General features: G+C 36.9%; 2 protein-coding genes across 2 annotated transcripts; both read left to right on the top strand.

Annotated features, from left to right (window-relative positions):
* The first annotated feature begins 921 nt into the window (after positions 1-921).
* LOC127198149 (olfactory receptor 18-like) lies at positions 922-1,851 on the top strand. The gene has a single exon (XM_051155949.1). It carries the CDS (start codon positions 922-924, stop codon positions 1,849-1,851), a length of 930 nt encoding a protein of 309 aa, XP_051011906.1.
* A 15,508-nt stretch (positions 1,852-17,359) lies between these two features.
* LOC127198145 (olfactory receptor 867-like) lies at positions 17,360-18,355 on the top strand. The gene has a single exon (XM_051155945.1). The coding sequence runs from the start codon at positions 17,360-17,362 to the stop codon at positions 18,353-18,355; it is 996 nt and encodes a 331-aa protein (XP_051011902.1).
* The last annotated feature ends 7,966 nt before the right edge of the window (positions 18,356-26,321 follow it).

Genomic DNA, 26,321 nt, shown 5'->3' on the forward strand with positions numbered 1-26,321 from the left:
ATAGTGTTTTTAATTAGAATAATTTCCCTCCCCCAAGGGAAGCTGGAAAAAAAGCTTCTGTGGAAAAAAGCTTCTTCTTGTGTGGTTTTAGTGGTAGAACTTTTACTGTGTTCAAGGATTAATTATTTGAAAATATTCTGCCTCTCTAATATATTTTTCTTAGAGTTTTTATAGATAGTACATGTAGAAACAAGGTATCTTGACAAAGGCCATTGAAGGAAAGGTGGTAGTGTTTGCACAACTGAGAAATTGTCCATGAGTTAGTTTTGCATTATTATCAAAAGTGCCGAAGACAGATAAGCTTTACTGGAGAAGGAGTTTATGTAGCTCACAGGTTTGGTAGTCTATAAGTTCAAACAGTGTAGCACTGGCTTTGATGGCGGTCTGATAGTGAATGGAAGAAATGAAGTCGTGTTGGAGAGGAAATCATAGTACGTTGTAAGAGGAACCCAGAGAACCTGGACTCTCTTAATATGTCTATCAGGAACATTTCCTAGTTGGCGGACTTCCCATGAGACTCCTTTCCTTTTCTCTTGTTTTCTCTCTTTTCTTCCTTTCTTGCCCCATAAGCCATATAATTTAACAAGTACCTTGGAATTCCCCCTTCATTTCTCTATTCCCAGTTTGTGTTGAATTTGGATTTAGGTTCTTACATTTACTAGACAAGAGTGCTAACACTGATCTACATTCAAATCACGGATCGCACTTCTTAAACGCTACAAGTAACTACCAAACAGAAGACAAAGCTTCTAGCCCATGAATCCTTTTGCTGAGAAAATAATGTCTTAACCTTAACAGTTCTAATGTATGAATGATTCCCTATGAATTGCTGCTTTAGAAAACACTGACACGCAGTCAATTGCCTCTATCAAGATTAATTCATTGCACAGTCTCTTTCTTTTTAAAAGATATCTTACCCCCATGGAGCCATATAATTTAACAAGTACCGTGGAATTCCTTCTCCTCGGACTCTCAGAGGACCCTGAACTGCAGCCCATCTTATTCGTCCTATTCCTGATCATCTATGTGCTCACAGTGCTTGGAAATGTACTCATCATCTTGGCCATCAGCTCTGATTCCCACCTCCACAGCCCCATGTACTTCTTCCTCTACAATCTTTCCTTGTCTGACACAGGCTTCAGCACCACCACAATCCCTAAAATGCTGAGAAACATGCAGACCCATAACAAGTCTATAACTTACGCAGCCTGCCTAAGTCAGATATCTTTCTTCTTTCTTTTCGGATGTATGGACAGCCTACTACTTGCTGTGATGGCCTATGACCGATGGGTTGCCATTTGTCACCCTCTACACTACCAAGTTATTCTGAATCCTCGCCTGTGTAGATGTTTGGTCTTGGCATCCTTTTTCATTAGCCTCATGGATTCACAAGTACACTGCCTGATGGTGTCACAACTAATATTTTGCACTAATATAGAAATCCCTCATTTCTTCTGTGATGTTCCAGAGCTTCTAAAACTTGCCTGTTCTAACACCTCTATCAATAACATTGTCATGTTTCTTGTCAGTATAATTACTGGTTTTCTCCCTGCCTCAGGAATCTTTTACTCCTATTATAAAATTATTTCCTCTGTTTTTAGAGTTCCATCATTGTATGGGAAGTATAAAGCCTTCTCTACTTGTGGATCTCACCTGTCAGTTGTTTGCTTATTTTATGGAACAGGCCTTGGTGTGTACCTTAGTTCATCTGTTTCTAGTTCTTCCAGGGAAAGTATGGTGGCTTCTGTAATGTATACCATGGTGGTTCCCATGATGAACCCTTTCATCTACAGCCTAAGGAACAGAGACATCAGGAAAGCTCTCCAGAAAATTGTCAGTTGGATAACATAATATAACTACCTTTATGATCACTTTCTTTATGATATACTTTCTTAAGCTGTGGGTCACAGAGCTGAGGATGGTATCATGAAAAATGTAACAATTCTAATTTTTTGGAGAGGAAAATCATCAAAAATTAAAGCATACATATAGTGAATGAGGGTGTGTCTTGCTATGCTTATCCAAGTTACATGTTATAGCTTCACTGTGACATTGTTTCTAAAAATATAACATTAAAAATTAGCACTGCACATTTTTATACAATAAAACACAAAAATTACAGCCAGAAATACTTTGAATTGAACTCAATTTGTTTTAAATCATTATGCTTTTACTATATGAACACATGGAAACACACATGGTTTAGTTACAGAAAGTAAAATTTTTCAATATTTTCCTAACATAATTCATCATCATAGAGCAGATATTTGCAGTATGCAATTTTTTTAAGAACAGAGAATCATTCCATTTCATCATCTGGCCACTGATAGTATTTCCATGCTCTACAGTTTGCCCCAAACTTGAATATGGAACTCAATGGACTATTAGGATATAGTTATGAAACTGGGTGGAGAACACATAATGAAAGACACAGAGAGTGATGGTAGGGGTCATGTGAAAATCAGAACTTTATAATGGGCAGATCTGGGCCCAAGGGTTCTGCTCAAACTATGGCACCAACCAAGAACAATACGTGCAGTAGACATCTAATCTCTACCCAGATCTAGCCCGTGGACAGGACATCCTCTATAGCTGAGTGGAGAGCAGGGTCTGACTTTCACACGAACTCTGGTGCCCCATATTTGACCACGTCCCCTTGAAAGGGAGGGCCAGTGGCACTCAGAGGAAGGATAGCAGGCTACCAAGAAGAGACATGATACCCTATGATCATATAGAGGGGAAGGAGGTCCCCCATCAGTCACAGACATAGAGGAGGTGAATAGGGTAAAAACGAGAAGGAGGGAGGAACGAGAGGATACAAGGGATGGGATAACAATTGAGATGTAATATGAATAAATTAATTTTAAAAAATGAAAATCAGAACTTTATATGCTTATATTTCATTGTATACATGTATGAACTTCTCTGTCCTGGCCCGCGGGACAGTCAACGGGAGACCCTAGAAATGGAGGGGAAGGGGGACAAGGGGAGGCACGAGAAATGTAGACAAGACAGGTTTCTGATCAAGTCTCATTTATTGAAAATCCTCACAGAGCTTTTATGGGTGGTTACTGGGGCAGATGTATTTGCATAAGTGAGGTCGCTATGGATACCCAATTATAAAATGTTCCAGAAGTTATCTACTTTTACAGCTGCTCTAACCACAGAAGGAGGAAAAGTTCCAGAAAGTGAGAAGTTGTAAAAGGTCTGGATAGTCAAGCAAACAGCTCCATTGACTGCTGTTCCCGGAACAGAGTGGCCTCGCCGGCAGCTGGCCTTTACCTGATCTTACCAGTAGTCTTACTGGAAAAGATAGTTTATAGTCAGAATGGAGTAACTCTTACTATGAGGTCGGAGGTCTAGGATGACCGTTCCCCACACTTCTCTAGAATAAAGAAAATTTTAAATCACTAAAATTTTTTGACTTGATATTAGTGCAGAATTGGCAACAATTTCTGAAGAGGTGTTGAATGTACCCCCCCCCATCTTTGCTATGTATTTATGTAACTCACATATCCTTGCAGTAATGACTACTAACTCAAAATAATTATCAAGTCTGAAAAACAATGAGAAAGTTATATATTCTGATTTGTAATATTTTCAGTCATGATTTTTTTGCTTATGAAAACCTATAAAACCTACCTCTAAATACTAAGTATGCAAATTTGCTTTTATCTTATTAAATGCTAAAATTTTATGAATGATGAAGTTTTTGTTATTATTATATTCTATCAATATTTTGCATTGTACATGAGTTGATTACATCATAACATTTTCTTTTTAATAAATTAATTTGGCCACTTTATATCCTGATCATAGCCCTCTCCCTCCTCTCCTCCAGACTAAACCTCCCTCCCTCTTCACCCATCCCCCTTCCCATATTCTTCAGAAAAGGTGAGCCACACACCCACCCCAGCTCATCAAGCTGCATAAGGACTGAGCATGTCTTCCTCCCCTGTGACTGTCAAGGCAATCCCACAAGGGGAGGTGATCAAAACAAAGGCAACAGAGTCCATATCAGGGACGGTTTGCACTAGGCTTACTAGAGGACCCACATGAAGCCTAAGCTGCTCATCTGTGGAGCAGAGAGGACCTTGGTCCAGTCCATGTATGATCCTTGATTGATGCTTCAGTGTCCACAAGCCCCTCTGGTCTCTGGTTAGTTGGCTCTGTTGATCTTCTTGTGGGGATACTGTCGCCTCCAGATCCTTTTATTCCCTGCCCCCACTTTTCCGTAAGACTCCCTACACATCGCCAGTTTTTCACAGTGTCTCAGCATGTTCCCAACCACTGCCGGGTAGAGCCTCTCAGAAGGCAATTCTTCTAGGCTCCTGCCTACAGGCGTAGAAGAGTGCTATTCATAGTGTAAGGGGTTGGCTCTCCCATAGGATGAGTCTTGGGTTGGGTCAGGCATGGGCTGGGCATTCCCTCAATCTCTGCATTATCCCTGCAATTTTTAGGCAGGTTAATTTGGGGTCAAAGTTTTTGTGGGTGGCTTGATGGTCCCCTCCTCTACTAGGATTCTTGACTAGATAAAGAGTGTCCTCTTCAGTCTCCTTAGGCCCTGCTACTAGGAGTCTCAGATAAAGTCCCCTTATATCCTCCCAGAAGTCTACCTTGACTTAGGTCTCCAGATTGTCACAGAGACACCCCACACACAGACTCTCTTTTCACTGCAGGCTTTCTGTCCTCCTGCCCCTGCTCTGGCCAGGTCTGATCTCCATCCTCATTTCTCTCTGCACTGTCTCTCTCTCTCCTATCTTGTTTCCCCTAATCATCCACTGCTGATGTCTATTTTTTCCCTTCTGAGTGAGATTTAAGCATCTGCCCTTGAGTCCTCCTTGCTTCTTGTCTTCTTTGGGACTATACACTGTGTTGTGTTAATCCTGTAATATATTGCGAAAATCTGCTTATAAGTGAGTGTATGCCATGTGTCTTTTTGGGTCTGGGTTACCTCACTCAGGATGATCTATAATTCTATCCATTTGCTGTAAATTTCATAATTTTTAATAGCTGTTTAGTATTCCATTATATAAATGTACCACAGTTTTCTTATCCAGTCTTTGACAGAGGGACATGTAGGTTGTTTCCAAATTATGGTTATTATTAAAAGGCAGAAATGACCATAGTATAGCAAATGTCCTTGTGGTATGGCGGATCATCTTTCATGTATATGCCAGAGTGGTATAGCTCTGCCTTGAGGTAGAGGTATGCTCAATTTTCTGAAAAACCTCCAGGTTGATTTCTACAGTGGTTGTACAAGTTTGCACTTCCACCAGCAATGTAGGAGTGTTTCCTTTACCCCACATCCTTGCTAGCATGTGTTGTCATTTGAGGTTTTGGTCTTAGTCATTCTGTTAGGTGTAAAGCAGAATCTCAGAGGCATTTTAATTTGCATTTCCCTGATGACTATGGAAATTGAACACGTCTTTAACCGAAATCCTCTATTGAGAATTCTCTCTTTAGCTATATACCCCATTTTAAAAATTGGATCTACTTGGACATGAGTTTTGTGCAGGGTGATAAATATGGTTCTGTTTATGTTTTTCTACATGTAAACTTCCAGTTAGACTAGTAACATTTATTGAAGATATTGTCTTTTTTCATTGTATGGCTTTGGCTCCTTTGTCAAAAATCAAGTGTCTGTAGGTGTGTGGGTTTATTTCTGGGCCTTTGATTTGATTCCATTGATCCAACAGTCTATTTCTATGCCAGTACTATAAAGTTATTATTACTATTATTCTGTATTATAGTTTGGCATCAGGGATGAAGATACGTCCAGAAGTTCTTTTATTGTACATCAGTGTTTTAGCTATTCTGGGTTTTTTGTTTTGTTTTGTTTTTCCATATGAGGTTTAGAATTATTCTTTCAAGGGCTGTAAATAATTATGTTTGTGTATTGATAGGGATTGCATTGTATTTGTAGATTGCTTTCGGTAAGATGGCCATTTTACTATGTTATTTCTACAGATGCACGAGCGTGGTATCTTCCCATCTTCTGACACCATCATCATTTTCTTTCTTCAGAGTGTTGAAGTTCTTTTGATACGGGTTAGAGTTGCTTGGTTAGAGTGACACCAAGATATTTTATGTTATTGTGCTATTGTGATGGGTGTAGTCTCCCTAGTTTCTTTCTCAGCCCATTTGTCATTTATATACAGGGGTGCTTGTGATTTTTTAAAATTAGTCTTGTAACCAGCCACTTTTCTGAAGGTGGGTATCAGCTATAGGAGCTCTCTGGTGGAATTCTTCTTGTCACTCATGTATACTATCATATCATCTGTGAATAGTGATACTTTGACTGCTTCCTTTCAAATTTGTATCCCCTTGATCTCTTTTAGCTGTCTTATTGCTCTAGCTAGAACTTTAGGTACTATATTAAAGAAATATGGAGAGACTGGCAGTCTTGTTGTATCCCTAATTTTGGTGGAATTGCTTTCAGCTTTTCTTCGTATAATTTGATCTTAGCTATTGGCTTTACTGGGTTTACCTATGGGCCTTGTATCCCTGATTTCTTCAAGACTTTATAATGAAGGAGTGTTTGGTTTTGCATCTAACGAGATAATCATGTGATTTTTTTTTCAATTTGTTTTATGGTAGATTACATTGTTGGATTATTGTATGTTGACTCATCCCTAATTCCCTGGAATGAAGCCTATTGATCATTAATTTTTGTTGGATTTGTTTTGTGAATATGTTATTGAGTATTTTTGCATTGACATTTATGAGTGAAGTTATTCTAAAATTCTCTTTGTTTACTCTTTTTGTTATTTAGGTATCAGAGTGACTGGGGCCTCATAGAATGAGTTTGGCAATGATTCTTTTATTTATTTTTTGTGGAATAATTTGGGGAGTATTAGTATTAGCTCTTCTTGAAAGTCTGGTAGAAATCTGTGCTAAAACCATTTGAGGTTGTTTGTTTGTTTGTTTGTTTGTTTGTTTTGGAGAATTTTGATGAGTATTTCTATTTCCTTAGGAGATATAAGACTGTTTAAATGTTTTTTATTTAACTTTGGTAAGTAAAATATCACAAAATGTTCATTTGTTTTATATTTTAGAAATTTGTGAAATTCAGGCTTTTTAAATACAAACTTAATGATTTTTTTTTTTACTTCTTCAGTATATCCTGCTATGTTCCCCCTTTTACTTTCTGGTTTTGTTAATTTGCATACTTTCTCTTCCTTTTTGTTAGTTTAACTAAGGGTCTGTTTATCTAGTTGATTTTCTTAAAGAAACAGCTCCTGGTTGTTTTGGTTTGTTTTTTAATTCTTTGTATTTCTTTCTTTTTTCTATTTTATTGATTTTGGCCCTAAATTTATTTTCTTCTATTTACCCCTCTTGGGTGTGTTTGCTTCTTTTTTTCTAAAGCTTTAAAGTGAGTTGTTAAATTGCTAGTATGGGATCTCTCCAATTTCTTTATGAAGGCACTTAGTGCTATAAACTTTCCTTTTAGCACAGCTTTCATGGTGTTCCGTAAGTTTGGATATGCTGTGCCTTTGTTTTCATTGACTTTTAAGAAGTCTTTATTTTTTTATAATTCTTTATTTAAATAATTTATTCAGATTACATCCTGATTATCATCCCCTTGCTTGTATCTTCCCATTCCCCCCTCCCTCCCTCTTTCACCCTATTCCCCTCCCTTAGGCCTGTGAAGGAAAGGGACCTCCTTCCCCACCATATGATCACAGCCTATCAGGTCTCAACTGGATAATCTGCTTCCCCTTCCTCTGAGTGCCACCAGGCCTCCTCACCAAGGGGAAGTAGTCAAAGAGGGGTCACTAGAGTTCATGACATAGTTGGTCCCTGCTCTACACCCAACTGTGTCGAATGTGCTGTCCATTGGCTAGATCTGAATAGGGGATCTAGACTAAGATAAAAAAAAAAAAAACTCAAGTGGGGGCTGGAGAGATGGCTCAATGGTTAAGAACACCACCTGCTCTTCCAAAGGTCCTGAGTTCAATTCCAGCAACCACATGGTGGCTCACAACCATCTATAATGTAACCTGGTGCCCTCTTCTGGCCTGCAGGTAAACAAGCAGACAACACTGTATACATAATAATAAAATAAATCTTTTTTAAAAACTCAAGTGGCAGCACATGCTGGTGAAGATGTGGAGAAAGTGAACACTCCTTCATTGCTGGTGGGAGTGAAAATGTGTACAATCACTTTGGAAATCAATCTGGCACTTTCTCAGAAAATTGGGAATGGGACTACCTTAAGACCCACCTATTCTACTCCTTGGAATATACTGAAAGATGCTCCACCACACAACAAGGACATTTGCTCAACTATGTTCAAGGCAGCCTTATTTGTAATAGTCAGAATCTGGAAACAACCTAGATGTTTCTCAGTCAAAGAATGGTTAAAGAAACTGTGGTACACTTACACTCTGAGATACAACTCAGCTATTAAAAACAAGGAAATCTTGAAATTTGCAGGCAAATGGATGGAACTAGAAATGATCATCCTGAGTGAGTTAGCCCAGTATTTAATTTCTTTATTTCTTCCCTGACCCAGTGATCATTGAACAGGTCAGTTTCTGTGAGTGTATTGGCATTTTTTTTTTTTTTTATTTCTGCTGTTGTTGAAATCCAGCTTTAATCCTGGGTTATCTGATAAAGAAAAATGGGTCCATAAATTTTCTTGTATTGGTTGAGGTTTGCTTTGTGACCAAATATATGCCTATTTTTTGTGAAGGTTTAATGTTGTGCTGAGAAGAAAGTGTATTCTTTTGTGTTAATGCGAAAATTTCTGAAGACATGTATTAGGTCCATTTGATACATTACCTCTGTGAGTTTCATTATTTTTCTATTTAGTTTCTGTTTTAATGGTCTGTCCATTGGTGAGAGTGGGTCCATCAGAGCCTTGAGAAGGAATAAACTTGATTTCCTGAGTATGCTGGGAGTGCATACAGTTTGTCATATTCTCTATGTAAAAGCCTTTTCTCAAAACAAAACACATAGTTGAGATTCATAGCCGAGCATTAGGTGTTGAAAGGACTTGGAGGGGATAAAGATGCCAGAAGAGAACCAACAGTCAACTAACCTAGAACCTTCAAGGCTTGTGGAGACAGAGGCACCAACCAAGAAGCATGCATGAATTGGGCCTGCCCCCCCCACACACATGTGCAATCAATGGACAGTTTAATCTTCTTGTGAGTTCCCTAGTAAGTTTAGTAGGTGTTGTTTATGGCATGGACTCTTGCCTGCTTTCACCATTTCTCTCTGGCAAGGCTGCTTTGTTTGGCCTCAGTGGATGAGGATAAACTCAGTCCTGACGTGACTTGATGTGCTGAAGTGGGTTGGTGGGTAGATCCCTGTTTTGAGAGGAGGAGAGGAGGATGATGGAAGGAGGTTGGAAGTGAGAAAACCAGGAGGAAAGGAGGGAGGGGCTATGATTAGGATATAAAATTAATATATAAATTAAAAACAAACATGATTATAAAAGTTTTTAAGTCATGAAGAGCCCCATGAGGATCAGAGAGTCATTTAACCCTAAACCTGTATTTATTTATTTTGTATTGAAAATATATTCTTCTCTCATACAATATATCCTGAACACAGTTTCCCATCCTTCCAGTACTCCCAGACCTCCCCTTCTCCTCACCTAGACCCACTCCTCCTCTCTTTCCCTTCTGAGAGGAGCAGGCCTCCTAGAAACAACAACCAAACATGACATAACAAAATAAAATAAGCTAAGGCAAAAGCCCTCATATTAAGGTTCGACAAGGCAATAATGTAGAAGGAAAAGTGTTCCAAGAGCAGGCAAAAAATTCAGAGATACTCTCTCACTGTCCTCCCATATGAGCCCTGTGCAGTTGAATGGGTGTGCCATGTTCTTTTGTTCCTTCTGACTCCTGTAACCCTTTCTCCCCCTTTTCTACAGGCTCCTAAGCTTGGGAACATAGGCTGGCATGGGCTCCGTCTCATGGTCTGGGCCTCAAGTAAAACCAGATATTAATTGGTCATTCCCATAAATTCTGCACCACCATTTCCCCAGCACATTTTGCATGAAAGACAGTTTGTAGGTCACAGGTTTTGTGGGTGGGTTGGTGTCCATATTTTTTTCAGTACCGTGCAAAGTACATTGCTATACCAAGGAGACTAGAAATAGCTGTGAAGGGTCCATGCAGACACCAGTTTAACCTCTTCATGTTTTATGACCTGTGTGGACATTGCTCTCAGAAATGGGTCATGCTGTCAGTTTTCTAGGAATTACCCTCTGTCCTTGGATAATCCTGAATTGTTTAGGAATCTCCATGGATGCCCTTGGCCGACAACTCTACCAAGTGCAACTCTGAGCCTACTTTGGAAGTTTTGTAGGATTAAAAAGATGGCCAGTTCAGACTCCATATACTCGATTACTAGGAGTACTCACTAGGGCATCCTCTTAGACTCTAGGAAGTTTCCACTGCATTCAGTTTCCACACAACCCCCCAAGATCCTACAATTCCAGTTGTCTCTTCTCACACTCTTCCTTTCATCCCTTACCAACAAATGATCCAACCTGCCCACATCCTACCTGCCCTCAGTTGACCTGCAAAATCTACTCTATTTCTCCTTCCCAGTGAGACCCATGAGTACCCCCTTTAGTCTCCCTCTTTACCCAACCTCTCTGAGTATGTGGATTTAACTTTTATTATCATTTACTTAACAGATAATATCAACTTAAATGTGAATTACACATTTGTCTTTCTACATATTAGTTATTGTACTCAGGATGATGTTTTCTAATTGTATCCATTTGCTTACAAATTTCATGATCTCATTTTTAACACCTGAGTAATACTCCATAATGTAAATGTACCACATTGTACTTTGGTTGAAGACACCTAGGTTGTTTCCCATTTGTGGCTATGACTTAAAAGGCTGCAATGAACATGGTTGAGCAAGTGTCCTTTTGGTAGAATGGAGCATCCTTTGGCTGTATGCTCAGAAGTACTATAGCTGGATCTTGAAGTAGATCAATTCTCAATTTTCTGAGAAACCTCCATATTGATTTCCATATTAACTTTACAAGTTTTCACTCCCATGAGCAATGGATGACTATTATCCTTGCTTCACATTCTTACCAGTAGGAGCTGTCATTTTTGTTGTTGTTCTGAGACATTCTGACAAATGTAAGATAAAATATTTAAATAGTTTTGATTTGCATATGTCTTATGGCTAAGTATGTTGAATAATTTTAAATATTTCTCAGCTGTTTGAGATTCCTCCAATGAAAATTCTCTTTTTAGATTTGTACCCAAGTTTTTAATTGGATTATTTGGGTTTTTTTATATCTTAATTTCTTGAGTTATTTCTATATATGGATATTATTCCTCTACTGGATACAGAGCTGGTAACCATCTCATCTTTCCCCATTCTGTAACCCGGTGATTTATCCAATGGGGGGGGGCATTTATTTGCTTTACAGAAGCTATTGAGTTTCATGAAGTCCAGTTTATTAATTTTGTATATTAGTGTATGCACTATCAGTCTTACGTTCAGAAAACTGTCTCTTTTACCAATGTGTTCAATGTTATTCCTCATTTTCCCTTCTATCGGGTTCAGTTTTATGTTTTATGTTGAAGTCTTTGATCCACTTGCACCTGAATTTTCTGCAAGGTGATAAATATGGATCTATTTGCGTTCTTCTAAATGTGGAAATTTAGTTTGGCCAGCACCATTTGTTGAGGATTTTCATTATGTCCTAGATTTCCTGGGTGTTTTGTGTGAGATTTTTAGATTTAAATTTTTATTTAACTAATGTATCAATTTCTTGTATCTTCTACATCTGAGATTCTCTCTTCTATTTCTTGTAGTCTATGGTTGATGTAATTCCTATTATCTTACTTAGGTTTTCCATGTCCAGGATTTCTTCAGTTTGTATTTTCTTTATTGCTTTTATCCATTTCTTTCACCTGTTTGATTGTATTTTCCTGTATTTCTTTAAGTGGTTTATTCACTTCCTCTTTAAAGGCCTCTATCATCTTCATAAGATTGGATTTAAGGCCATTTTCCTGTGCTTCAACTATGTTAGGAGATCCAAGGTTTGTTTGAGTAGGATAGCTGAGCTCTGATTGTGCAATATTGATCTGACTGTTGTTTACTGTGTTCTTATGCTTGTCTCTAACCATTTATGTTTTGTGGTTACTATAGACTTATATTCTGATTTCTGAGTTCATCATTGTTATATAGGTGTTTTGCAAATTTTTCCTCTTAGGGTTTTTTTCTTCTCTCCGTCTTCTTGCCTTAGTTCCTTGTGGTTCTGCTGCTAGTGAGTCTCCAGGTCCATTATGGTTTCTCCACTGAAATTTTTGTAGACTGCATAGCCTCTGGAGTTTGAGTGCTAACTTTGTCTCTGGGGTCCCTTGTACCAGCATGACCTGGGTCCTAAAGTATTTGAGTGGCCTCTTGGAAAGCAGGTGGAGTTGTGGCCCACAAAATGGAGTTCACAGCTTAGGGGTACAGTTTACCACTGTTGTGTGTGCTTTCAGGGATGTAATGTGCAAGGACTTGGGAGGTGTGTCTTACATGGTGTCCCTAGCGTTGGTGGGCCTCCAGGATATCAGGCAGCAACGTGTGACATAAAATGGAGCTAAGGGTATAAGGGAAAGTTTACCACTACTGTGTGCTTTTAAGGGACTTGGCAGGCAATAGTTTGGGGGAGAATCTCACCTGGTAACCCTGGTGCCATCAGGCATCCAGGAAAACAGGCAGAGCTTTGGGATAGAGAGTAGGGCACAGATGATAGGGTGCCAAGTTTATAATTATTTAAGAACAAACTTTTTTTTTTGTATGTGTTGGGTGTGGATCCCAGGTACCTATTCTCTATGCTAAGTAAGCTTTCTACCACTATTTTTTTTAAGATTTATTTATTTGTTTTATGTATATGAATGCTCTGTTTTTATATACACCAGAAGAGGGAATCAGATTCCATTACAGATGGTTGTGAGCCACCATGTGGTTGCTGGGAATTGAACTCAGGACCTCTGGAAGAGCAGCCAGTGCTCTTAATCTCTGAGCCATCTCTCCAGCCCCAAGAACAAACTCTTAAGGAAACTATTTATTGCAGTGCCAAAAAAAGAAATAATTTTTTAACATCCACGAATTCCAATCAAATGATTTTAAAAAATAACTTGAACGCATTAAGAAAGACCATACTGTAGACTAATGAGATGTTGAATGAAGAAAGATTTTAGTAAAGAAAATAAAATAGTAGTGCTACAAATGGAACTCTCAGTAACATGAGAAGCCTCTGGAGATTATCACCAACAGCATTTATCAGCTTGAAATTGCTAAGGACCTGTTTATACATTCAAAGTGATTTATCTTATAAACACAAGAATGTTAGATCACACAGTGGTGAAAAATAACTGGCTGTTTAGGAAGCTAAGACAGCCAAGACAATTTGACTGTGGACATACAAAAGTGTAATACTCCACAATAATTTATATGTTAATCAGTCTTATAGAATGTTTAATGTTGTTGAAGCTTTTCCTGTGAAGTTGAGTTAATGTGTAAAAATAGAAATATAAAAGTAAAGATTACCAGTATGTAAGATCAAAATACATCAATACTAAAATATTAAAAAACACTTAGAAATCTGTGGAGTAATGGGATTGCTTGAACACTGTTTTCTGTTTATTTGTTTATGTTCTCTGTTTATGTAGCCCTGGCTGTTCTCAAAATTGTTCTGTAGACCAAGCTGGCCTCAAACTCAGAGATCCATCTGCCTCTGCCTTCCATGTGCTGGAATTAAGGTGTTTACCACAGGTGTGCCAGTTCCATGCTGAATACTGGTTTCTAATTGTAAAAAAAAAAAAAAGAAAGAAAAAAAAAGAAAATTAACAAATACCAAATTATTGTATTATCTGTTTAGTATAATCACAAGAAAAATTAGAATTTCAGAAAAATATGTGTGTTTGTGTGTGGAGGGGTTGTCTTGAAATAAACCAAAACAGTAAGGAAAATCCCACATGGTGTCATTGATATTTGCACCTTTTTAAGTTCATCCTAGAGAAATAGAAGAGGGGGTTATCAGTGGTCAGGACTATTGGAGGGTCATATTAGACAGACACTTGTCAAATATGACAAAATCACATTTAGACTAGAGAAATGTACAGTAGTACGTACAGCTGCATAAATATAATTAGCAATATATTTCTAAAATATGACTCGTGAGTAGTATTCTTATATAAAATAGTAACTTTGTAAATATGTTAATTCTCACTTTTCATTTATGAATAACATAAAACACCTCTAGACTTGACATTGCACGGACTATGTAGACATGATTTTATCTGTCAAACTGAATGGTTAATTTAAAAACTGAAAAATAAACCATGGAAGTTTATAGTACAAAAAAAAAAACATTACTTTCCTTTGTAATGCCGTGGATGTAGTATTTCTCAAACCTACTAATGCTCTTAAATTTGTTATGTTTTCATTCTTTTATAAACCACCCAAAACATTTGAAGCTATTTAGTTCCATATTCTTTATAACTGTAACAATTTCCTCTATTAGCTCAATAATATCACTAAATGAGATTTTCCCACTATAATAGTCATAAGTTTTTCATTCTGCTTTCTAAATTTATATTGATTCCTATGATTATGTTTAAAATAACTTGTTATCAGTATACTTCAAGGGGAGATGTTTTTCATTATTATACTATTATTGTTAATATTAATATACTCCTTTAAAATACTTATTTGGAGTACACATTATTTATATAATGTATATTGTTTTAAATTTTCAGATTTCTTTGCATTGTTTGTTGTAGAATTAACATTTCCTTTAGGGACATAGGATGATTTTTAACCAAATCTACATAAAGAGTTCTTCTTTAGAGAAAATAAATCAATCTCCCTTTGCTATTAACTACATAAACACAAAATTGACTAACAATTATTAATTTTCTTTTTTGTACCCCAAGGATTGAGTTTGGAGAGTGTAAAGACAATAGAACAATTTAAATAATGAGGAGCTTTGAGAATTCAAGCCCTGGGACACATGACAATTTAATAATGCTCTTTCTCATCCGTTTCTCCCTATTTCCAATGTCTGTGCTGTGAGAACTCATCTGATTCTTCTGTGAACAGGTAACTGAGAAGAAAACCCTTCAGTAACAAATACTGGAAGAGCTGGTATGCTCTGGTCAGGGCTGGTGGGGCAGGTGTTGAAAGCAGAGGGGATGCATGTACCGTGCTAGGCTCTTAGAATAGTGCAAGCTAGAAGGTGCCCCTGTAGTGCATTGTTATAAACACTCTGTACTTCAAAGGCACTGCAGTTTCAATGGAGTCAATTTTCCAGATCTTATTCTGTTTCCATCTCTCCACCTTTGAAATATTGGGGATTTTCTCACATTTTTTTTTCTGAAGAGAATCTATTTATTCTCCACTCTTTTGTGTGACTTGCAGAGTCCTGTCAGACTTCCTAGTTTTATATTTCATAACTATTCAAAATCCATTTCAAGATTTATGTTCTCCTGTTCACCCAGTGTTACTCCCTTTAAATGTATGGTGGTTTTTATTTTAATTCACTATTCTTTCATGTACCTACATTCAGGCATACAAAATATTGGAAGATTTCTCTTTGTATGTGATTTCTCATCAATATTTACTTCACTTCCAACATTTGCATTTATTCAGGTCCTAAAATTTAATAGGCAAAATCCAATTCTCCAAAAATACAAACAATGATACAAAACAATCAAGATGTCAGACTAATAAAGAATATGAATTAATCAGTGTTACAGTGGCATAAAGAAAATTCAGAAGATAGTTCATGAACCTCATACCTTTCCTTGATGCCTTCACCCTTTGCTTCTTATTTCACTGGCCTTTCAATTTCCCCACCAATATCAGATCCCTACATCACAGAGTAACTATGTACTCTTCTCTCAGCCTGTGTGCCTCTCTCTCTCTCTCTCTCTCTCTCTGTGTGTGTGTGTGTGTGTGTGTGTGTGTGTTGTCTATTATATTTTTGCCTCTGCTCAAACATTCCTTTTTCAGAGAAGATGATGTTTTCATTCTCTCACTCTCACGGGATGAGTTACTTTATTATTTTGCAGGTATTTTGTCACAAGTTAAGTAACATTAAATCATAAATCTCTCTTTTTTCTATGATAATTTGGTTTACATTGTGTTTCAATATTTGTGATCATAGTCATTAATTGTATATTTTGACCATTAGTGCTCCTGGTTTAACAACAATGTATCCCTACCCCTATCTATGGACATATAAGCACATATGGAAATGCACCCCCTGATTTATTATAACGATGGTGTGCTTTATTGTTTCCTACTCTTAACTACGTAGACCGCGTTCTCTTTTCTTTTTTCCAGAGACATTCACTTGGAAACAATTATTTGGAAAAAAAAAAGGAGGTTGGGAAATCTCATTAACTTTAAGTGGTTCATGGTTTTCAAATGGAAGGAACATCTATTGTATTTATATTAATAAATTTATTTTCAATTTCTGCTGCTTCATGTAACACAATCTCTCAATGATTATTATTCCTGACAAACTTAAGAGTTCTCATAATTTTCTCAAGTTTATACAGATGTCAATGAATGAACCCAAATTATGTTTAAGAAACCTGACACAGTAATTCTAAGTAAATCACAATTCGACATTTACTTTTTGAATTTTAAGTACCCAAAATAATTATTATAAGAAAGTGATTAATACTAACAATAATAGTATAATAATAAAAACCAACACCCATTGAAATACATTGTTCATAAGGTATTTTTAAACATAAAGCATAATAATTGCAACATCATGAAGTAGAAAGCAATTAAAGTCTCAGAGGGGAAAAGCTCATGAAAATAAGAGTGGAGAAATCTCATTTAGTGAATATTATCAAGCTATTAAAAGAAATAAATTATTACAGTTATAAAGTAAAAGGAATTAAATCATTTCAAATGTTTTGGAGGATTTATTAAAGAATAAATTATCTATATAAGTTCACACTGAAGAATTCCAGTAATAGCAGTTTTAGATAATAAAGGGGAGAGATATTTGAATTAATTAAAAGCAATAGTAATTAGCCAGATGAGGTGTGGTGGTGCATGCCTATAATCCCAGCACTCTGTGAGGCAGAGGCAGGAGGATCTCTATGAGTTTGAAGCCAGACTAGTCTCCAAAGTGAGTCCAGGACAGCCAAGGCTACCCAGAGAAACTCTGTCTTGAAAAAAAAAAAAAAGAAGATTTACACTTGTTTTTAAATAGTGAAGAAAATTACTTGGTTAAGTAAATGGCATTCATTGTTTGAATGAAAGATAAGCCTCCAAGGGTTATTCTGGGGCACGCCAGTGAATATTATTTGAAAACCATCCTTAAATTATCTCTAGCAGATACAAAAGATACATGGAAACAGAGAACCACACACTGATAGCGGAATTTCTCATCCTGGGTCTCTCAGATGATACTGAACTGCAACCTGTTCTCTTTGGACTGTTCTTGTCCATGTACCTTGTCACGGTGCTCGGGAACCTGCTTATCATCCTGGCTGTCAGTTCTGACTCCCACCGCCACAACCCAATGTACTTCTTCCTCTCCAATCTGTCCCTTATTGACGTCTGCTTCGTCTCAACCACAATACCAAAGATGCTAGTGAGCATGCAATCACAGAGAAAAGACATCTCCTACATAGAATGCCTTACCCAGGTATATTTTTTTAATACTTTCGCTGGAATGGATAACTTTTTACTTGCTTTAATGGCCTATGATCGCTTTGTAGCAATCTGTCACCCGCTCAAGTACACTGTTATTATGAACCGTCGGGTGTGTATCCTTCTGGTTCTGATGTTTTGGATCATCATGTTCTGGGTCTCCATAATTCATGTTCTGTTAATGAAGGAACTGAACTTCTCTAGAGGCACTGAAATCCCACATTTCTTCTGTGAACTGGCTCAAGTTCTCAAGGTATCCAACTCTGACACCCACATCAATACCATCTTTCTGTATGTGGTGACTTCCCTACTAGGTGTGATTCCTATGACAGGAATTCTTATGTCTTATTCACAGATTGTCTCATCCTTACTAAGAATGTCCTCTACTGTGAGTAAGAACAAGGCCTTTTCCACCTGTGGGTCTCATCTCTGTGTGGTCGCCTTGTTCTATGGGTCTGGATTTGGAGTTTATTTCAGCTCTTCCATGTTCCATTCTTCCCAGGGAAGAATGATCGCCTCATTGATGTACGCTGTGATCAGCCCCATGCTGAACCCCTTCATCTACAGCCTGAGAAACAAGGATGTGAAGGGGGCCCTTGGAGAACTTTTAGACAGAGTTTCTTCTTGTACTTCATGGATAATTGACATGAGAACTAAATTCATACTGAGTACTGTAAGGCAAGTTTTGTGAACATACCTCTCCTGGGTCTTTTTCTATCACAAGTCATATGCCTAATGCACACTATTCTGAAAGTATATGTACGTTTGCATTTGTATATTTTTTCACAGAAAATATTTTAATCCCCCTATGCATGGTGTTTAAAGTTTACATATGTTCTTATGGTTTTTAATATTCTAAGTTCGATATGAATTATGACTCATGAGTTCATAGAAGTTCATCTTAAGTAATGTTTTAAAGGTTACTGTGCTTCACCTTAATTTGATAGTATTCTTGTTTTCCCTAAATGAAATGTAATGAAAAACTAACACCAATGTTGTTATCATATCAGTTGTTATTATCATTTAACATATGAGTTTTCATCCTGAAAACAATGTATTATTTTTTATTTTAATTTTATTAAAATTATTTTATTTTATTAATTTTTATTTTATTTTTGAGATAATATTCTAATTCTATTCCTCCCCTTATTTCTCCCTTCCCAAACCTGCCCCTTTTTCTTCAAATTCATGTCCTCTTTATTAACTGTTATTGCAAATGTATATATAGAGAGAGAGGGGGTGTGGGTGTATTTATAAATATAATCAGTTCAACTTGTATGATATTATGTGTTTGTATTCTTCAGAGCTGAACGTTTGACATAGTGTGCTCTTCCATTGGAAAGACCACCTTTTCTGCTCCCAGATCTTTCTCAGTTGTCTATAGTTACAAGAAACTATCTATAGTTTGACATGTTTACTCCTGTCATCCTTGTTCAACTCATATTTGGGCAGTCATGTTGGAGTGCCTTTATGGTTGTCACTTCTGGTATTACTTCTGATATTACCTGAAGACACAATCTCACAGTCTCTGATGCTTTGTATCTCATAAATTTTCCTTCTATTTTTTTTTCTACAATATTTGCTGAATCTTGGGTTTAGAGATGTTTTGTAGGTGCATCCATTCGTACCAGGCATGACAACTTATACTTGGTTGGTTGTGGTTTTCCGTAATGTTCTCTGACAGTTGCAAAGAGAAGCTGCCTTGATGAATAGTGAAGACTGCACTTATCTGTAGGTATAAGGACACATACTTATAAACTGTTAATAGGAATTATCATGGTTTAGTAAATTAATGGCTGCATGTTCTCCTTCAGTATCATGATATGTGAAGGTACTATTCAAACTTCCAACAGAGATAGAAAAGCAACAGTTCTATCTAGCTGTGACTCCCATGAGAGTCATCAACCACACTGAAGACCAGCATGGTATGATAACCTTAAAGGAACAAAAGTGGTGCACATTCTTTGTATGTATGAAGAGTCCGCAGTTCACTCTTTGGACTTAAGACCTGCTCATCAAGAAAACAATATAGCTGGTACTTCAAAGCTAGCTAACTACACACTGCTAGTGCGGTCATGGTTTCTTAGTTTTATGATTTCTCAGGGGAGAATCTGAGGTTGTGGTGGATTGTTATGCAAGCCTTATACTTAGTTTTATATTTAATGCCTTTCTTTATGAAATGATGATTGGAGTTTGGACATGAAATCTCTATATAGTTGTTTCATTCCTGTGATTCTTTTTATAATTGGTTGTACACTTTATTAGTCTGCTCCTTCGAAATTTGCACGAGCACAGAAGGTTGTTCTCTACAGAATCTCTATTCCTTTACCTATTATCCAACCCCCAGCTCACGTTTTGCCATCAGTTTTACCAAGTATACAAATTGTACTTTTCCTTGCCATGAATCCATCCACTATATAATCTTGATATTTGATGCTTGTCACATATGCTTTTGCAAGTGTTTTCAATACTCTGACAGTTTTCTGTTTTGGAAGGAGCTGTTTATATACATGTATAGTATACATGTGCCATAAATAGATCTCTTAAAGTTATTGTTGTTTAACTAGACCTTTTTAAATAACATCTATTTAACAACCTTCCCTTAAACTCTGATAGTCTGTTTATTCTGTATGAGGTATACTACTTAAAATCCAAGTATAAGAAAATGCATGTCACATTTCTCTTCTTATCTGATTCTCATTTTACATGGCCTAATGATAAAGTGATTTATCAATGTTGTAACAAATGTATTATTTTATCCATGTGCCTGTATATTTCTGCATTAGATACACCACATTTATCTGTACACCTTAAACATTTACATAAATCTACACACAATTGAAACTAATTCTGCCAAAATAATGAGAATATACAAAAATCTTGATGCATTGATTTAATATCTGTTGGATAGACATGTATAAATGAGACTAATAAATCTTATGTTTCTCATTTTTGAGAAAATTATTTTTGTTCTTTTTATAAATATTATATTAACTTATGTTATATTCAACTTATGTTGAATTAACTTAGTAAATTCAAATATTTACTATTTTATAAATATTTATTGTCCATTATATTTTTATGACTTTTTAGAAGTATACATTAATATTCTATTACAATTTTCATTTTTGTATTATCTTTATGATCATTGAATTAGTGATATTGGATAATATGTTCTAATATCTTTTATTTGTTTATATTTTTGAGGATTTTCTGATCAGAACCTTTGTTGATTTTAAGCAGATTATTTATTTTTAATCCAATTATTATTATTTTGTCACAGTTGAATTGTGTGATTTTTAAATACTTCATGTTGAACTCTTAACTAATAAATGTTTTCTAAATATATTCTTCTCTCATTTAGCCTTCTTTCCTTTCTTTTGCTAAAGGCACTTGTAATATTTCAAAATGTATTTTAAGGACTTTATTAAAATATGATAATTATAGAAAAATGGGTTTCATTATATAATTTTCATGCATGTACAAAATGCAATTTGCTTATATTCCACTCCTTTTAGTCCCTTTTCTCATCCCAACTCTCTTCTTTCTTTCATGTCATTTTCTGTAACCTGGTAAGTTTTATTCGCTTGTTTACAGGAGCATGTGGACCTTACAAATGGCTATCCTACTTTAATGTATTTCTCTCGCCCATCAACAGTAACTTCAGAGATGGGTAGGGCCTTTTAAGTCTCTCCTGCTTCCATGAAAAGGTGTGGCAGTTCCAATTTTGTGGAGGTCTTGTGCAGTTAATCACACCTTCTATAGATTCCAGGGTACAATAACTGTCATGACTGGAAGCTAGCATTCCACACCACCCTCCTCAGGTTTCTCCGGCTTTTCAATTCTTTCTACCCCTTCTTCCAGAATGTTTTCTGAATTATGGGGTGATACTATGATTGTGGCACTTAGGGTTGGAAGTTTATACTTGGTATGATGTAAACCCGAGAGACAGACAGACAGACAGACACAGACAGAGACAGAGAGACAGAGACAGAGACAGAGACATAAACACAGAGACAGAGACAGAGACATAAACACAGAGAGAGAGAGAGAGAGAGAGAGAGAGAGAGAGAGAGAGAGAGAGAGAGAGAGAGAGAGAGAGCCCCATGGCTGGAGAAGCCATGGGACCTAATGGGATGATACAAGATACGGCTGTCAGTTTTCTCCAAATAAACATTCTGTGCCTGACAAACTACCTTCTAATTGGCTGATTCAGTCAGTACCCATAGAATAATGCAGCTGGCAATTTTGGTGGGAGGAGCTTCTTTTTTAAGTGGTCAGATGTGTCTGCAGAGAGGTATAGGTTTACAAAGCATTGTATAGGCTGTCTTTCTCCCTCTGAAAATTGTTCAGCTGTGAGTGAAAGAGGTGGTATTATCCAGTCTCGGTTTGTGAGTACTTTTACTGTCTGCACTTTTGGTACATACTCATAGGCAAACATGGATTGAACACTTCCATCGTATATCCTCCCACACAATTTCCTACCCAACAGCGTACCTATTCATTAGTTGTGTGAAGCAACATCCTAGACTATTCTCATATTTTCATTAGTCTTTCTTTTAGTCTTACACTTAAGTCTTTATCATCTTCATTTTTTTTTTCTTCTTGGAATAGGGAAACCTAATCTGATTCTTCTGCATGTGGGTTTCCTAGTTTCCTATCAGCTTTACCAATTAGACTGCCCTTTACCCAACATGTCTCGGATATTCTCAAAAGCTATCAAATGGTCAAATTAATTTATGAATGTATTTCTGTATGTGTAACAAGTGACAACTTTTCATTTTAAAATAATTGCTGTAATAATTATATACAAAAATTATATACATTAACTGTGACATTTGATGCTTTTATCTATATACTGTACATTTTAGTAATTTATAATTACATATATAATCAACTTGTCATGCCATTTTCCTCTCTACCTTTTCTTTTTTGTTTTTATTTTATGTGCATTGGTGTAAGGGTTTCAGATCATCTGGAACTGGAGTTACAGACAGTTGAGAGCTGCCATGTGAGCTCTGGGAATTGAACCCAGGGCCTCTGGAAGAGCAGCCAATGAGTGCTCTTAACCACTGAGACAACTTTCCAGCGCCTCTTTCTACCTTTTCTTGTTTGTCCTTTAATCTTTCACTGAGCAGCCATCCCATTCGTATATAGCACTGCTTTGACATTATCTTCTTTTACAATCTTTTATAATCCTTTTGTTATTCCTGTCTGATGTCTGCAATTTTTTGCTTAAAACTATGATACCCTCTTATATTTCCTTTCTAAAATTTCATTCCTTTTTATGTCTGATAGGACGCTATTATAAAAATATGTGCCATAATTTCTCTTTCCACTAACATGTTAATGGGAACTTAGATTGATTTTAGATCTTCATTACTTTGAAGAGTTTCAGCATAAAAATAGTTATACAGTTAGCTGTTTGTATGCTGACTTCAGATACATAACCAAGAATGCTATAGGTGGTTCCTAGAGTGGCTTTATTTTGAGTTTGTACGTGTATTAATGTGTGCGTGTGTACATGTGTGTGTGTGTGAGAGAGAGAGAGAGAGAGAGAGAGAGAGAGAGAGAGAGAGAGAGAGAGAGAGAGAGAGATAATAAATATTATTTATTTATTTTATTTTCTTTATTCTTTTCTCATATAATACATCCAAACTTCAGGCTCCCCTCCTCCAAGGTTCCTCAATTCCTCTTTCCTCCAGTATCATTGCTACTTTGTTTTCCTTCAGAAATGAGCTGACCTCTCAGTGATATCAACCAAAAACAGCATAAAGAGCTGCAATGACTAGTCATAAAACTGCATATCAAGTCTGGATGAGGCAACTCAGGAGAAGAAGGGCCCCATGAGCAGGCCAAAGAGTCAGAGACAACCCCACTCCCGCTGTCAGATGTCTACCAAAAACTCCAGTCTAACCACAGCGTGTATGCAGGGGCCAAGCACAGGTCCACCCAGCTGTGCGGTTGCTGCTTCACTCTCAGGGAGTGCCTGTGAGTGTGCTGAGTTGGCTCTGTGAACTGTGTCCACAACTCCCCTGGCTCCTACAATCCTTCCTCCTTCTCTTCTGCAGGGTTCCCTGTGGTCCCCCTAATGTTTGGTTGTGGGTCTCTCTATCTGCTCCCATAAGCTGCTGTAGGAAGCCTCTCTGATGATTATTGGGTTAGGCACTGACCTATGATTATGGAAGAATATCACTAGGAATTAGGAATCATCTCATTGACTTTTTCCTTTTTTTGTTTTTTTGTTTTGTTTTGTTTTGTTTTGTTTTTGTTTTGTTTTTTGTCAGTCATATTTGTTCTACCTTAGGTCTATGAGCCATTCAGCTTCCAGACCCTGGCAGTGTTGAGCATGAACTCCCTCTTGTGTCATAGGCCCCAAATTACACCAGTCATTGGTTAGCTGCTCCTACAAGCTCTGAGCCACCACTGCCTCAGCACATCTTATGTAGAAGGGGTTGTGAGTCATAGGTTTAGGGGAAGAGTTGGTGTCCCAGTCCCATGAAGGTGAACCTAGCCTGGTTGCATAAGGTTCAGTTCAGGGTTTATATTTTGCATTTATAGGACTCCTCCCTAGAGTAACCAACCTGCACAGGTTCTAGGACGTTTCCACTACACTAGGTTTCCACATTGCATACTAAATACCCACCTATTTTGGTTTCCTTTCATGTACTCTCTCTATATATATATACTTCCTTCTTTCATATAATCTCTCCTGATTTTATCCCTACCCACCTCCTGTACACCCACAAAATGTATTTTCTTTACCCAGGGAGATTAATGTGTCTCCCTAGATCTTTTCCCTTTATCTAATTTCTCTGACTGTGTGGATTGTAGTGAGCTTCCTTTACTTAACATCTAATGTCCACTTAAATGTGAGTACAGATCATTTTTGCCCTTATGGATCTGGGTTCCTTCATTTGGGATGATTTTTTTTTCTAGTTCCATTCAGTTGCCTGCAAATTTCATGATGTCATTTTTTTCTAGCAGCTGGATAATACTGTGTATTCTTTGGTAGAAGGACATGGAGGTTGTTTCTAGTTACTAGCTATTATGAATAAAGCCACTATTGACGTAGTCGAGAAAGTGCCCTAGTGGTAAGATGGGGCATCTTCTGGGTACATGCCTAAGAGTGGCATAGCTGTATTTTGAGGTAGACCAATTCCTAATTTTCTGAGTAACTGACATATTGATTTTCATAGTGGCTATACAAGTTTGCACTCCCACTGGCAATTTAGTATTCCCCTTTCTCCAAACCCTCACTAACATAAGCTACTGATCTGCCATTCTAAGAGGAATAAGATGGAATCTCAAAGCGGTTTTTATTTGCACTTTCCTGGTGGCTAAGGATGTTAGACATTTTAAATGTTTCTTGGCAATTTAAGATTCCTCTAATGGGAATTCTCTGTTTAGGTCTATATCCCATTTTTAATCGGATTTTGTAGTTTGCTGATGCCTAGTTTCTTGAATTATTTATATATTTTAATCAAAGACCGAGTACTATGTCCGTACACCTATGGACAGCTGATTTTGATAAGGAAGCCAAAAATACACAATGAAAAAAAGCATATTAAACAAATGATACTTATCTAGCTGTATGTCTGCATGTAAAATAATGAAAATAATCAGTATTTATCATGCTGCACAAAATTCAAGTCCAAGTGGATCTAATACTCCAACATACAACAAGACACACTAAATCAGGTAGAAGAGAATGCATAGGTACAAAGGATAATTTTCTAAACAGAATAGCAATAGTGCAGGCTCTAGATCTACAATTAATAAATTGGACTTCATTAAACTCTGAAAAGCATCAGTAAGGCAAATAACACAGCCAATAAGACAATACCACATCCTGCAGAATGAAAAAAGAGTTTCACCAGCTTCACATCTTATTGAGAGATAATATCAATTTTTTTATTTTTAATATATGCATTACAGAAAATAAAACTCAAGAAATCAAGAACCAGTCTTCCAGTCACATGCAGCTCAGCTTGATTTGGACTTCTAGATACTGCCAGTAGGCACACATTTAGGTAATTGGGATTGTGCAGTGCATACTGTGCTTTCCCCCCACATTGTGAATATTCACCAATTTTAAAAAATCCCATGCTACATGAGCATTTTGGCAGCAAAGAATACACCATGCCATCTCAGTCTTTTAGGAAAAATGTAATTCTGTCTTCCTTGGCAATAAAAATGTAACAGAAGACAAAGATGTCAGCAGGCCTCCAGACAGAAGTACTAGCAAATTTACAATTAAAATTCTGCATTCTCTCAATGCTCAGTATACAAGGAAATACAAAGCAACCAACCACAATAAGCACAGCGTTCCAAAGGTTATCATCAGATCCATATGCTAAAAATATGAAGAAGAAGGCATTTTCCTGCCTAATATATGTATTTTTATGAAGTAGCTGGAAGATTCACCTATCACAGGGAGTCTCAGAATGTCATTCTTAACACAACAGATCTCACATTGTGACACTTTATCTGCCCCTCGACAGCTAGTCTAGCAAAGTGAATTAATTAAGGTGTCCATATGTGGCTTAATAACTCTATGTTCAAGAGGAATATTTTCTGTCAGTTCTATTATATTTACCATCTCTACTTTTAACCATATGATATTCCTTAGGACAGTTATAACATTCAGGTGTTGT

This window comes from Acomys russatus, chromosome 14 (assembly GCF_903995435.1).
Source record: "Acomys russatus chromosome 14, mAcoRus1.1, whole genome shotgun sequence".
Taxonomy (NCBI): Eukaryota; Metazoa; Chordata; class Mammalia; order Rodentia; family Muridae; genus Acomys; species Acomys russatus.